At 37.5% G+C, this 15,642-nt stretch overlaps 1 protein-coding gene across 1 annotated transcript; it reads left to right on the top strand.

The window, feature by feature from the left end:
* Positions 1 to 1,064: 1,064 nt before the first annotated feature.
* On the top strand, positions 1,065 to 15,569 carry LOC145271115 (nuclear valosin-containing protein-like). The gene is made up of 9 exons (XM_080126656.1): positions 1,065 to 1,243; positions 3,294 to 3,367; positions 5,213 to 5,262; positions 6,650 to 6,752; positions 7,816 to 7,900; positions 9,435 to 9,959; positions 10,715 to 10,799; positions 11,327 to 11,391; positions 14,892 to 15,569. Exons 1-9 carry the CDS (start codon positions 1,163 to 1,165, stop codon positions 15,060 to 15,062), a joined length of 1,239 nt encoding a protein of 412 aa, XP_079982782.1. The 5' UTR covers positions 1,065 to 1,162; the 3' UTR covers positions 15,063 to 15,569.
* Positions 15,570 to 15,642: the final 73 nt, after the last annotated feature.

Here is a 15,642-nt window from a genome sequence, read left to right on the forward strand (position 1 = left end):
TTAATAAAACTAGCAACAAAACTATTTGTCTCTGCTAATTTTCCTTGCGATATTCGTTTTCAGCATACCTGAACGCTTTTAAAATCAACATTTCGAATGTTAACGTAACACACACACACACACACACACACACAAACAAACAAACACACACACACACACACACACGTAAACTCATTGATAGTGTCTACCGTCGATAAGCTAGTTGTAAATTAGATTACTCTCTGATGAGTTTTAGTCTAGCCACACTGTGATACAGCGGAACAGTCCGTCTGTTTGGCATAACTCAGTGAAAGTGTCGACTGTCGATTAACTAGTTGTAAATTCTTAAAGGAGAAGCCCCTTTAAGAAGAGACTTGAAGATAATAATTATTGTTATTATTTGTTGCTATTCTTATCGGCCAACCTGGGCCGTGCATTGTAAACAAAAATCCATTTCAAACTGAACTTTTTCAAAACTTAGTTCTTCTTCAAAGTGACAAGAATGCCGACACTCGACCGTATGTAGTGGTCGCTACATCAAAACAGCAAATTAGTGACGACCACTAGACCACCGATTCAAAGAGCTGGAACAAAGGAAGCAGGGAACAGAACACATGCAATAATAATATTTATAGAAAAGACTGAGACAAGTAACATCACGTCTGTGTGTGAGAGGGAGAGAAGTTGCAGAGAAAACTCTATGAGAAGCCAAGACCTGGAAGGGTGGACATTCTAAACATAGCAAATATCACAGCCTGATAGATAAAAGGCCACCAATATGGTCAAACTAATTGTCAAGGACGTATCATCGACTTGTATGAGCAACATCTACTTGAGTTGTGTGTAAGTTAGTTAACGAATTAAAAAAAAATATTAATTCGTGATAAACCTGTTCTTTCGGCAGCCTGTAAGATCTCATACAGACAGAAGGAGTGAAGAGTTGTATCAGCTGTGCGTCGTATTTTGCAGTTGAGATGTTCTTGATTGTAGAATGTAGAGTGTTGGCAGTGTGGCATTGTTGCCTCTTGTTTTTTTTTAAATCACAAATACACATAGGATGAAGACAATTTTTAATAAGGGACATAATCTCGGCTAACACCGTCAAAGGGAGATAATTTTGCTAAAACAACCTATTTGATTTTATTTATTTTTCTAAATTTATACGATCTTTTCCAAATTTAGGATGAGTTCAAAAAAGAAATCCGGTTCCAGCAAAGATTCTTTTTATTTAGCAGATGCCAAACTTATTCCACGGATTCGGCAGGTAAACAACGCCATTTTTTTTTTAAAAGAAAACATTTTTATTTTTTAAAATTTCTAATCGTTTCTCGCGATCACCAACTAAAAATGCGAACACGTGTTCTCTTGCACATGTTTCGACATTATCAATAAGGATGTTTTCTTTTGTGTATGAATTCATTTATAAATGAGAGTTCGTTCTTTTTTAGCATAGTGGCTCTTAAAAACAAAATAAAACCGCGGTGCTTTTATTTTGTTTTTTTTTTTTTGTATATTCACAATGACACTTACTTGAAAAAAAAAAAAAAAAAAAAACACGGAAAAATCGGGAAACACTATTGGGACGGAATTTCGAAAATCATAATCCGGTACTAGTGCACTTGCTGATTGATCAGCGCTATTTTTTAAAATCGTATTTCCAATTTTAATAAAAGTTTTATGATATGTTTTTTTTTTATTCAATTGTAAGGTTAAATTATACAATAGGTACAAAATACCCTCCCCTCCCCATGTTAAGAATGGCTTTTTAAATAATAACGTTAATATTTCAGCACGGATCAATAAGTGCACTAGTACCCATAATCCTGAATTTCACATGAAAAGAATCGTATCTACGTATTCCTCGTATTTTTAAGATGATTATATCCAAAAATTACGAAAATCGATAAGGTAGAAAATTATTTATTAAAGAAAATAAACAATAGACTTTGATGAAAACGATCGTAAGACACAGGAGAGTTCAAAAGGGAGGTAATTTTCCGTTTTGTTTAAACAAGATAGCAGCAATTTTTCTCCTGCTAACACGATTAAAGTTTTTTTTTAATAATTCAGTAATATTCAGGTAATTTCGACTGTATAATTTGGAAGGTGGTACCATTGTAACTTATTAGAATTGACAAGAAAATCAGTTGAGACCATTGTTTTTTTTTTTAAATCTGAAAACTCCATTTATCGACTACAAAATCTCGTGCCAATTCTGTAGAAGCACCGAAAGTCTATACAGAACGAAGATGTCATATTCCAAAAATCACTTAAACCGATCCATTAGTTTTTTTAAACTAAGAAAATCCAAATTTATGATTTTACTACTAAATTGTTATTGAACATAAGGCTGATAATGCTTATTAAGAGTCGACAGATCAAGTTTTTTTTTATTTAATTGTTTTAAGCAAAAACGAGGTAAATATACAGATACGCTACAACAGAACACAGACCACTCTAATTTGTTTTTATATAGGTAATTGAGGTCGCTGACAACGAATCTGATAGTCAAACTTGGGGCAAATTTACCGTTTGCATGGTATTAACCCCTGAACCCACGAACTACTTTCCACTATTTTGTAGCTTCCGTTTACGTTATGAGCGCGGTGTTCTGTTGTAGCGTATCTGGATATTTACCAAAAACAATATTACGTACTTAATTGTCATGGCGAAAAATTTTCGGCGAAAATAGTAATAATCCAAAAATGACGAAAAATCAATGAGTAGAAAGTTATTTATAGTTCTAAGCAATTAAAAAAAAATTGGGTAAAATTGCGTTTTTCGGTGCAAGTCTATAAATGATCCACAAGTAATCTTTTTTACTATAAAAATCTGAAAAAAAATCTTTATAATGTACGTACTTGTCACTGCATGAAGATGTCATATTCCAAAAATCACGTAAATCGATCAAGTATTTTTTTAATTTAAGAAAATCAAATATTATGCAACATTTTATCGAAGAAAAACTTCACTCCATCTTGTTTTTGAATGATACACTGCTAGCGACACCTATTGGGAATGTTTGGAATATAAGATCAGCAAGGGGCAGACAATCGACTTTCCACACTATAGAAAAAAAAAACTTGGAAAATTAAGACATTTATAAGTTTTTGAGGATGTTGAAAATGAAAATAACGTTTAAAATTCCAGCAAACGAGTAGTTTCCAAGATATGAAGAAATGTTAGTTTAAAGAAAGTGAGGGATCACTTTTCTATAATAATTTAACGTATAATGATCACTCACTTTATGGCCACCACTAGTAAATGTAAAGCCCTGAATATGATAATGATTTCTGTTTCTTTTGTTTCGACAGTATTTGTCTAGTCATGGAAGAAGCAAAAGTTTTAGTGTTGGCACGATGGCCAGAGATCTGCAGTCGTCATATGGGTAAGCGAAAATCAAACTTGAATTTTTTTAAATTTTTTTACCATACCAGCGTATTAGATTCATCCTTTTTTTTATTTTTTTACATAGGAGTCACCACTTATCAAGGTCCAGAGGCCACTCGAGGATAAGGGTTAAAGAGTGCACATTATCAGAATCATAGTAATCGTCAGTAGTGGAGATTTGTTAAATTTGTTAACTTAAGTGGAACGGCTCATCAAGAACTTGTTTGCATTAGACTTGAAGATGGCCATAAATGATGACTCCCAAGTTAAAAAAAAAAAACAAAAACAAAGGAGGGGTGGGGGTGAATCTGTTACGCTGGTATGGTCATGTGGAATGTGTTCCAAGACCTTGAATCTTTACTTAGTGTTTTTCCTTTTTGAAAACTACCTCCGCAATTTCCGGTACTATACTCTTGTGGGAACAAGATGTTTTTTTTGATTGGAATTGTTTCATTGTACCATTGATTGGTTTGGCGTCTCAAATTATCTCTTGCAAAAAAAAAAAAAATGCTTATTTTTGCTTGGTTGATTATCTCCCTTATGTAAAATTGTTCATGAACTCCTTTAGCGCCTCCTTTTAGGTGACGAGCTGCATGCCTAATCATTGAAGACGTCGCTTTAACATGACAGAAATTTAAGATTGAGATGTTGGCAAAGAATGCGTTTAGTCCTCTCCAATTGCAAAAACTTAGACACCAGGGTCGGAAAATGGGATTGAGAAGTCAGTGCTCCCGAAGAGGGGCACTCTGATCTGCAAAAAGAGTCTGGACAGCCCTGTCGGGATTCTCCGGTAAGAGCGCCTCGGTGATTAGCAATAAACCAGCCGTTTCTCAAAGAGAGAAGGCAAAGCTTGGAAGGGTGGACCTCCTAGAACTGCACAGAACTAAACTTCTACTGCAAAATCGTATCCGGAACCGTATCATTACAGGAATGGTCTAATCTCTGTTGGTTTTGGGGGCCCAGCATAAATCAGTTTAATATGGAGGCAATTCAGACCCTCTCTCAAAAAGGAGGGGCAGGGAGGCACTCTGGAGTAGGTAACTACTGGGAAGACGGCCGAACAAAGACGTACTCTATTTTCATCGAAGCCTGACGTCATATGTCAGTAAAAATAGGTAAGATAGAAGGGGTCCATTTAATCATGGCCGCATATCTGAAATTGAAAATTGTGAACCTGTGTTGTTGTCGTTATTATTGGCTCACAAGGAGCCTTCACATAGTTTCTCCTTGAAAACAACCTGCGCTGTTCCCTGAAAGCTGAGTGACAACATGTCAGCACTCTCCATCTCTTTTGATAAGATTTGCAAATAAATTTGCATTATCCCAACAGCTGCTTACCATCGATTTCTCGTTGGCAGCGGCTATTGGTCTTCACTGTAATTTGAGTAGCTTTAAGCCTCCTCAAGGTTCCAATCAACAGAAACCAGATCATTACAGGAATGGTATGATCTCTGTTAATTCTGGGGGCACAGGATAAACATCCCTAGCCGAGGTAAGGTGGAACATGGTCAGCAAGATGCGACAGAGATATTCTTGTTAAAGATTTCCAGCTTCTGCCGATCAGCCTCATTGACCCTCATGCGTCTTTCAAACTTTTCTATTCAAAGTCAATCTTTGCTATTCGCACAGATCACCCGCTAGTCGTTGTTAAAACCTTAGTTTCCGCTAAATCAGCCACGGTCATTGTCTCGCTACCATAGACGAAAATCAGCCAGATGACAGGTAATTTGTCGTTATGATTTTTCCGACGTTTATTGTTTTGATTCTAATATTTGTGGCCAAGCGAAATCGTAAAATGCAAAGTACCTAATTTATTTTTATTTATACATTTAATTTTTTTCAGAGATTATAACAGGAAAAAAAGGACTGCATTCTTGAAAAGTGTCGAAAGAGGTTAGTGGTACATTTCCATTTTCTTTTTCTATCAGGATACGAATTGCATTTTTTGTAAATCATTAAATTTTTTTTATTTTCATCAGGATACGAATTGCACGCACTTTTTGTAATTTGAGGTGTGTGTTGAGCAAAAAAATAAAATAAAAAGTGGTGGTAGGTAGGCAGGCTTGAACCCGTGACGCGAAGGCGAAAAAGAAAGTCGAGGTGTGTGTAAGGGTGTTAATTGAGCCCAAAAAAAAAAATTGATATCAACCTAGAAATTTCTACGACTCAGCGCGGTACCTAAAGCACCTAACCTTCCGGTGATCTGGCAAGAACCGATGTGTCAACGTGATCTGTACACACGTGTATTTTTGTGAGAATATACTTTATTTCCTTATAATATATACTAATCCTTATTTAAGAAGCTCAGTGTAATTCCAAAAGGACATAATGTAAACATGTTATAAGGTATTTACAGCTTCTTTTCCAATTTTCGGATTTTTTTTCATGGATGAATTGTTGCTATTTCTTCTGATGAGTTAAGGGCAAAATAGATTCACTGATTGATATAATAATTAAGTGATTGATTTTGTGTTACGAAACACATACTCTCAAGAATTGCATAAGTCAACTTTTTCTTTTTTTTTTTTTTTTTTTTACAAGGTGGTCACCACTTATCAAGGCCCGGAAGCCACTCAGAGATAAGGGTTATTGCATGTACAGTACGTTAGTGTTGGAGATCTGATAAAGTGTCTTACTTAAGGGGGCAGTTCATCAGGAATTTGTTAACATTGGACTTGTAGACATCCAGGTTGTAGTCAGGTGGGAAACAGGCAACCGGAACAGAGTTCCACAGGTGTGCACTTCTAAGAAAGAAGCCTTGTTTATGGAATCTACGTTTTGATTTTGGCACAGATAAAGAGTGGGGCAAATTTTTGACAGTGGTTTCAGCTAGACGGGTGAGGGAGGGGGACCAAAGATTGGAGCTCAGACAAGCACCTGCCATGGTAGTAACGATAACACAAAGACAGGCTCGCAAGAAAGAGAAAAGGGCATCACCCAGTAGGCCACGGAGCCTATTTTGTACTCTGTCAAGGCAGGATAGGCTGTTTTTAGCAGCTCGTGCCCATGAAACTTTTGCTGTCCTGTTTATTATTTAATCGTTTACTTTACTAATCGTTTTCTTGTTACGAGTACTTTTACGGGTCTGTGTGTTTATCACCGTTCTTCCATATACGGGCGTGGGTGTGTCTGCATGCTCTTGCGTGCAGTTCACTGTTATATGTGTGTGTGTGTGTGTGTGTCAACATTTTTTAGCTTTTCTATTTATCTACCACTTACCTAACTTTATGAATATAGAATTATCTACTTTTTAAAATTTGTTTTGAATTCTATTGCGTAGCCTACGAAATCATTTGTAAGGATGAACCATCTTCGGAAGAGGCGGATGATTTTACGAGTCAGTTGGAAAAGAAGCACATTGCTAGTAAGAAGAGTGGTTTCCGGTAAGTATTACTGGTTATTGATTGATTATTACTGATTATTTTAATAAAATAACTCTTTAACACTAGCGGGACCTGTAGAAATTCCACAGGGGACTGCTTCATATCTAATATATTGATGTTGGCATTCTGTAGATGTTCAGCGTGAATGGAGACGCCCTGATATTATTGTAGCTCTTTTGTTAAAACTGCAAAAGTGTTTATACATCGGGATTAGTGGCGCCAACTAGTTAAAAGTACTCTTTTGGCAAGCATGCATATAAAGAGCACTTTTTTTTTTAGTTGGTGCAATTACCCCTGGATTTGGTGCAATTACTCCAAAGTACGGTATGTAAATAACAAAGCGCTGTTTGCAATCTGTTTACATTGGACTTGCAATTTGTCATTTTGCAGAGGGAGGCAACTCTCGTTTACTAAGAGATTCGTTTACGTTTTCATTAAATTTTTGAGCGAGCAGCTATGGAACGTCGCAGACTGAGACACCAACGAGCGGCGACCACTCATCATCCAAACTCAAATCCTGTCTTCCCGTGCTCTATCTGTGTAAAGCAGTGTAGACGACGCATCGGGCTTCACAGTCATCAACGGAGACATAGAGTCAATTTTTAAAAAAAAATGGAGACATCGTCATCCACATGGATGGTTGGTTGTTTTTGTTTTACGGCATATCAACGTTTTTCAGGTTATTTAATGCCGAATCTAGTTATTTTGAGGAACGATTATTTAATGGAGTATATTTGTTTTTTAAGTCGGATTCTATTTAACTCATAGTTAGGACCCTAACAGGGTCAGAGTGGACCTGGGAGCAATGGCAATTAAAGGGTGGTTCCACACTCCCCAAGGCCCGCAAGGTGGGGGCCTCACCATCAGATATAGTTTTAGGTCATATCCAGGACCCCAGATGGATGGACTATCATAACTAACTAGCTAGCTTGTCCAATCAAATAACGACACTTTGTTACTGCAATACGATCAGGGGAAAAAAAACGTTATCTAAATATCTATCCAGTTATGTGTGAACTTGAAATTCTGATCTGATGTTTGGTTTTCCGTCTTCCTTCTCCAGATACAGTGAGGATTGCATCGATGCCGAAAGCGACACAACGGAGAAAAGCTTTTCCTCTGACAACGCTGATTACGTCATGTACAAGGTATTCACATTTTAACATCGACATTTCTTTTTGCGTTAACATTTCTTTATTGACTACGTGTATGTCTATGCAGTAGAACCTCGGGATACGGTGGCCCTAGGATACGTTGTTTTTTAGTTTACGATGTGGAATACAATGTTTTTCAAGCCCCTAGTTACGGTATTTGCCCCGCCTTACAGTGTTATTTATAATGTTATTTGATTATATACATGTGTATTATATATTGTACTGTATTTTGTGTTGTAATTTTTGATATGTACTTTTTTTTAGCCTCCACCATACGGCGATTTCACCTTACGATTCCAACCCGCGAACAGATTAATGCCATATTCTGGGGTTCTACTATATATATATACATATATATATATATATATATATACACACACACACAGACATACATACATACATGTAGCCAGCATTGTATAATTGAAGAAACATATTTTCACATATATATATTACTAGCAAAAGTACCCGTCGTTGACTGGGTTCAAAAACAGCCTACAGAAAGTGGACTCTGATTTATGAAAGTATGATAGGTTATCAAAAGGAAGGGTTGTAATGAGATAGCTTCGAATTTGGGGGTATCAAAACCAAAGCAAAATATGATTAAAGTAAACATAAAATAGATAAACCCCATAATTTGTTATACCATACCTGTTCACACTGAAACACTTATCACAATATTCTGTGGATCTATATTAAAAAACCTTGTTAAACTTTGTGACATATTTCCATTCTATGGAGGTCAAGCGCAAACGAACACCCCATAATTTTATTATACCATATTTCTTCAAACTGAAACATAATTATCAAAGTATACTTACGCAGATAGATATGAAAAGTCTTTATTAAAGTTTGTGCCTATTTCCATTCTATGGAGGCGAGGCGCGAACGCAGACCCTACAATTTTATTATACCATCCCTATTTAAGTTAAAACATACTTATCAAAGTATTATTATGTACATCTATATCAAAAACACTTGTAAACGTTTTTTTTTTACTTTTTAAATTTTTTATTTCCATACTTTGTGGACCAGGCGCGTATGCAGACCCCACAATTTTAATGAATCATCATTATGCCAGATCAAACATACCCATTCCTGTGTCTCGATACATCATTATATGTGAACAGTTTTCTATAATAGTCAACCATATAGGAGCCTATTCGTGACCAGACACAACACAGACGTTCAGGTTTATATTATATTATATATATATATGGAAATTTCTCCTTTTATATATACCAATCCTTTAATTTATGAAGCTCAATGTAATTACAGAGCATATAACAAATAAATGACAAAAGTCTATATTCCAAATTTTAAGATGTTCACCATCTTACCATTTATTAATGCTTTATTCTGGAGTTCTACTCTATATATATATACGTATATGTATGTCTGTGAATATATATATATATATATATATATAAATTATTTACTATAATAATTTTTTCCTGAGTTTTTATTTTTAATTTAAAATTTTTTTTTTATTTCTCATTTGCTATTCCTAACGTTTTCGTATTTTCCGCAGGACACAAACGCAATGAACAACTTCATGACCTCCATCTACCAGAATAACAAAAAGACGGAAAAATCCAGCAACGTCATGGAAGTACCAAATGAAACAAACGTTTCAAAACCGACATTACCAACCTCCACGCCTTGCAAGCGGGTTTCGTCTCCGGCCCCATCTCCGACCCTGTCGGTCCCTTCTGCTCTCACTGGCATGTCTAGTTCCTCGAAGACACCATCCCATCCACCCAGCCCTCATCACAAACCGTCTCTCACCCCTTTGTCCACACCAGTCGCCTCTTCCACTCCTTACATAATGAACCACTCTCCCATACATATGGCTTCTAACAACAAAAAATCCAATACTAATCGTTCTTATTTGGCAGATGATGTAAATTTGACCAAAAACAAAATGGTGGATGGAAATCGACTGAAAGCTTACGATTCCAAAAGGTTCTCAGCTCATGATGTAACCCCAACTCAACCGAATGAGAGGAGAAAGAATGCGACATCAGAAGTTGTCTCTGCCGTGAAGGCGTCCAAGGTTGGTATAATGTTCGGATTTCTATTACTTTGATCTTATAGTTTCGTATACATTCATGTCATGATTGTTGAGTTCCTTTGACCTCATCCCCCTACCGTCGATATCTCACTAATCGTAATTTTGCACGTGTCGCTTTCATGCAAATTATTATGATTGATAAGTATTGAAAATATTTGAGGATTTTGCGTTTCTGAATTTTTGAGATGAGGATTTGTTTTTAATATTATTTGGATTCTTTGGACTGCTGTTCTCATCTTGAATGTTATGGTTTATATAATCTCTAACCTTCACGTATGTCTTGTCGGATTCTGTAATCTTTTTGTCGAACCCTGGGAATCTTTCTATCAAACTCTGGGAATCTTTCTGTCAAACTCTGGGAATCTTTTTGTCAAACTCTGGGAATCTATCTGTTTAACACTACATTCAGATTCAAGTTTCTTAACAACAGCATCAGTGACAGTTGTTGCTGGTATGTATCGGACGACTTTTAGAAATTAACTTTGAAAATAACCTATCTCTGGCCAGGTCTTAATTTATCCATCTTTCTTAATTGATCCGTTTGCACTTAATGATCACAACTTCTTGGATTTTTTAAAAATTTTGCACAAACATTAGTCATGGTAAAAGTAAATTTTTCACTTGTGAAAGGGGGACCCCACATGCTCAGCTTGTTAATTCTTATCCTTCAGGTTAGAGACAAGTGGTGAACTCCAATTAAAAACAAAGCCACTAATACTGCTTATTTATTTTTTTAGGATGCAGATATTCCATCATCAAAAAGACCGAGATTGTCAGAACGTTCACGGCAAGAACAACCAGATAAAAATACACAAAGCAAAGGTAGGTTTTAAGATTAACTCTTAATAAAACTCTTTAGAGTAACTTTCAATTTGCATCTTAAAACGGTACACTTATATCCAGTCTATTGCTAAGGTCGTTGAACAAATGATTGGATCATTTTATCGCTCCAGAAAGCACCCAACTCCAGATACAAGCCTATATCTAAAATTTCAAGTGTGTAGACCCCAAATTGTCGAAGGAGTTTGGTAGGGTTGTCAACAGTCAAATTGTTGAACTTTGACCCCCTTAACAGCTTAATTTCTGGCCCAAAACCAATCACATAGATTTTCCCAAATCTCAGTACCCTGTATATCAAATTTCGAGTCTGTAGACTAAAAATTGACAGAGTTATTGCGTAGGGAAATGTACACAGACACGTTCACTTTTATAGATATATAGATTTGGCTTGTGTAAATTACATGATAAAATATTTGCTCTACTAATAAGAATTTTAGTATTGAACACTATCGGAAATATCTCTACTTTATTATTGAGTTTTAATTTATGTTATTTTTGTCTTTTTTTAGAGTTTGGATTTCAGATTTCAAGTACAACTTTTGCTGATGTTGGAGGTAATGAACAGTGTTTATTGGTACGTAATTATTTTACTTATTTCCATCTTTGTAGCTGCTTATATATATATCTGACTTTTTCTCCTTTGATCTTGAGCAAATGGTACAATGGGGAAAGCGGTGGCTGGTTACTTTTAATACATCTAAAACCAAACTTCTATCTTTACATCATCAACACTCTGATCCCTATCTGGCATCAATTGAAATGAATGGCTCTCGTCTTGGGGAGGCTCCATGTTTTAACAAACTTCTAGGCTTGACCTTTACTCCTGATCTGAAATGGAACACATGCATCAAATCCATTGCCAAGGCCACTGGAAAAATGGTAGGATCCTTCTACCGCTCTAGTAGATATCTCACTCCTGATGCAATTCTCTACCTATATAAAAGCCAGGTACGGCCAACGATGGAGTATTATTGCAACATCTTTTTTTTTTTTTCTTTTTTTCTTTTTTTTTTTTTATTCAATTTTCACTCCAAACAAGGCACAGTGCCACTTTGAAGCAGGGGGCTACTATTAGGGACTTAATTAGCTGGGTCATTATGAAGGGAGAAGAGTAGAAAGATGTTTGTTAACATTACACTTGAACTTCTGCATATCATTGCAGTTGGAAAAGCAGAATCCCGGAAGGGAGTTCCAAAGACCAGCAGTTCTGGGGAAGAAACTATTGGAGTAAAAGGCTTTCTTGCACCTAGGGATCTCTACTGTAAAGGGATGAGACTTAGTAGCTTGTCGGGTTTGTCGGGGGTAGTTACGTCGGGGAGGTACAAGTGTTTGCAGTTCGTCAGAGCATTCACCATTAAAGTATTTGTAGAACAGGCAGAGGGATGCCACAGTTTGTCGATGGGACAGAGGCTGAAGCCTAGATGACAGTTCAGGACCTATCAGGTTGTCGACTCTCTTTTGAACCCTGTCCAGGAGCGAGAGACAAGCAGCAGATGCACCAGCCCAGATGTGACAACAGTACTCCATACATGGGCGAATGGTTGCCTTATAGAGGTATAGGATACTGTCAGGCATAAGTAGTTTTCTAGCACGGTAGAGGGAGCCAACCTTCCTTGCAGCAGCCTTGGCAATGCTCTCAATGTATCTATTCCAGTTCATATTCCCTGTAAACGTTAGGCCGAGGAGTTTAAAAGAAGTACTTTCAGGCAATGTGTTCTTGGCCATTGCTATTGGTGGTAGAGAAGGTTTCTTGTAGTTATTGAAGGAAACAAGCTTAGTCTTAGCAGCATTGAATGTGACCAACCATTTTTGTCCCTATTCCACTACGGATTGGAGGTCATCCTCTAGTGTTTCTGCCATTTCCTTGGATATGTGTTCATTTGTTATAGAGAGTGGTGTCATCGGCAAATATACCCATCTCGAAAACAATTTTATCAGGGAGGTCATTTATGAATATCAGGAATAATAGAGGTCCAAGGATAGACCCCTGAGGTACTCCCGCATTTATGTCATATTGTTTGGATGTACGACCGTCGAGGACAACTTTGATTTTTCTATTACTTAAGGATTTAATTACTTTATGAATTCTTCCAGTGATTCCATATGATCTAATTTTCCTTAGGAGACCATCATGCCATACCCTGTCAAAAGCCTTAGATATATCGAGGGCTACCGCTCTACCCTCCCCTGTTTTATCCAATGAACGGTATATACGTTCAGAAACTACAGTTAAGATATCTGCTGTTGAACGGGCTTGCCTGAATCCATATTGTTTGTCAGTCAGGAGTTTAGCAGCTGTTAGGTGCTGGACTAGGGCTTGATTAACTAAGGACTCAAATATTTTGGCGAAAAGCGGGAGGAGGCTAATGGGGCGAGAATTTAGTGGGTCAGTTCTTTCACCAGAATTCTTGAAGACTGGTACTACAGAGGCGGTTTTCCAGCAGTCGGGAAAACAAGATTCGTTAAGGCATTTATTGTAAAGTTTGGAGAGAACTGGAGCAACCACGGCAGAGCATTTTTTTAATAGCACAGCCGGGATGAGATCTGGTCCACATGCTTTTGAGGTGTCTAGGTTTTTTATAATAGCATGTACCTGAGAAGGGGTGATTTTCAAATCGTCTAGTGTGGCGTCTGTTCGCAGAGGAAAATCAGGGAGTGAGTGGTGTACCGAGTTCAGTGTGGAGTTTGAGGCAAACCGACTGGCAAGCAGATTAGCCTTGTCAGTTGCCGTGCAAGCAACCTCATGATTGTTTGTTAATGGGGGAATAGTTGACTGCCCATTATTAACTACGCTTAACGATGCGCTTTCTGGTGGTTTCAGAGTAATCTGTCTTAGCTGTCTCTATCATTCTCTTACAATTATTTCTAGCTTCTATAAACTTCTGTTTGTTTGAGCTGGACTTATGTCAGTTGAATCTGCGGAACGCATGCTGCCTTTGACATATGGCAGCTGCACAAGCAGAAGTAAACCATTGGGGAGAGTGGGGCTTGCTATAGAATTTCCGTGCGGGAACATGTGTTTCAATAGCAGTTTTGAACCATTCAGTGGTCTCATTTGCACACTGTTTCGCTGGAAGAGTAAAGATATTTTGCCATGGGGCATCTCTGATGAGCTCCCTGATGGCTTCCCAATCAGCCTTTTTGTAATACCTCGTTGTTTTGAGTAGTGGGTCTTCAGTTTTAGGGTGAGAATTTAGGCTGATTTTTACCATTATCACAGCGTGATCAGCATTTCTGAGTGGGCTGTGGGCATTTGTTATACAGTCATTGGGAACCGTTGTCAGAAAGAGATCTAGAAGTGAGGCATGTTGATCGTGCTGGCCTGGGAAACGTGTTGGAAATGTAACCAACTGAGATAGGGAATGGGATAAAGAGAAGCTATGAGTTGCGCTACCAGCTATGTCTGTGTGATGTGAGAATCCTAGCCAGTTACTGTGGTGGACATTGAAGTCACCAAATACATGTATTTGTGCGCTAGTATCGAGGGAGAGTGCTATATCTATGCTGTCTGAGACTTTGTTTATTAGGGTACAGTCTTGGTTTGAGGGAGAGCGGTAGAGAAAATACAAGTAGCTAATATTGTGTTGCATATTTAGTCTGAAGCACATAAAGGCCTGGTCCTCTGATTCTAGTTTTATTTCTCTAGTCAGGGGGAGGGTGTTACGAATATAGACTCCAAGTCCATGCATATGTCTGTCCGAGTCCTTACGGTAGAGTGGGAGATAACCAGGCATGTTAAAGTGGTTAGAGGGAATGGAGGAGTGAAGGTTAGTTTCACTTAATGCTAAGATATCCGGGGTGTTTACAAGGAGAAATGACTCAACATCATCTAAGTTAGTTCTAAGCCCGCGGATATTAGTAAATGCAAGCCTCAAGGGAGGAGGCAGGAGATGCTAGAAAAACCTTATCATGCCTTGACAGAGTTTAAAACAGACTTCGTAATCTAGTGGTGGATGCCCTTTTCTCTTTTAAACGTTTTATTTGTAACACAACTTGTTCCCAGGTAACATCGGACCTGTACAACTAAATATAATAAGATATGTTTTTTTTTTTTTGTTATTTTCATCTTTCTAGGATATATGCAAAATTCTGGTCCACATGAAACATCCAGAGATCCATCGTCAGCTGGGTGTCACTCCTCCACGAGGTCTTTTACTCCATGGACCTCCAGGCTGCGGAAAGACGTTACTGGCTAATGCCATTGCAGGGGTAAAAAAAAAAAAAATCACAATCTTTGTTTTTTAAATTTTTTTAACAGGCAGGAACATTTCCAGCGATCACCACTTTGAAACATCTCTGCCTTATTAAAAACGCGTAGGAACACGATGTTGTGAATGTGACCACACGCATGCATAAAAGCAAAGGAACTATGTTTACACTCCGTCGCGCTCGAATACGGTGATCAGTCCCGAAGAAGCAGGCAGGCACTATAAAGACATTTACCTGCCAATACCAGACCACTTTCTCTTCAAATTTTCAAGTGCAGCACGTCATCATGAGACATTAATACACCCAGCATGGTTTTACGTGGGTCGCAAATTTGGAGTCGGCTTTCAGCTGTCATGTTTGCTGAATCTTCTAGATAGTTTTTATTTTTCGATAATTGTTGAGCATTTGTGCATTTTAGATCTGGAGGACACTTTTTTTCTTGACTGGATAGAGGTCCTAATAGCGAGTTACTATCCAGTCATGGCTGATGGAACAAGAACATGCTACCCCTATGAAGTAAATAAAGGGTTCCACTTGAAATTATGTCCAAATTCCTGAGTTCGACAGAAACATTCCCGAGTTTGACAAGATACACCTAAAGAAGGTCGGAGGTTAC

Source organism: Euprymna scolopes, chromosome 46, assembly GCF_053919585.1.
Source record: "Euprymna scolopes isolate OS-2025 chromosome 46, ASM5391958v1, whole genome shotgun sequence".
NCBI classification, from domain to species: domain Eukaryota; kingdom Metazoa; phylum Mollusca; class Cephalopoda; order Sepiida; family Sepiolidae; genus Euprymna; species Euprymna scolopes.

What these genes read in the sequence shown, in the direction of transcription:
- LOC145271115 (XM_080126656.1), top strand. Translation starts at nt 1,163, where the DNA reads ATGAGTTCAAAAAAGAAATCCGGTTCCAGCAAAGATTCTTTTTATTTA. An exon ending in GATCTGCAGTCGTCATATGG is followed by an intron (nt 3,368 to 5,212) that starts GTAAGCGAAAAT and finishes AATTTTTTTCAG; the next exon opens with AGATTATAACAGGAAAAAAA. An exon ending in CTTGAAAAGTGTCGAAAGAG is followed by an intron (nt 5,263 to 6,649) that starts GTTAGTGGTACA and finishes TCTATTGCGTAG; the next exon opens with CCTACGAAATCATTTGTAAG.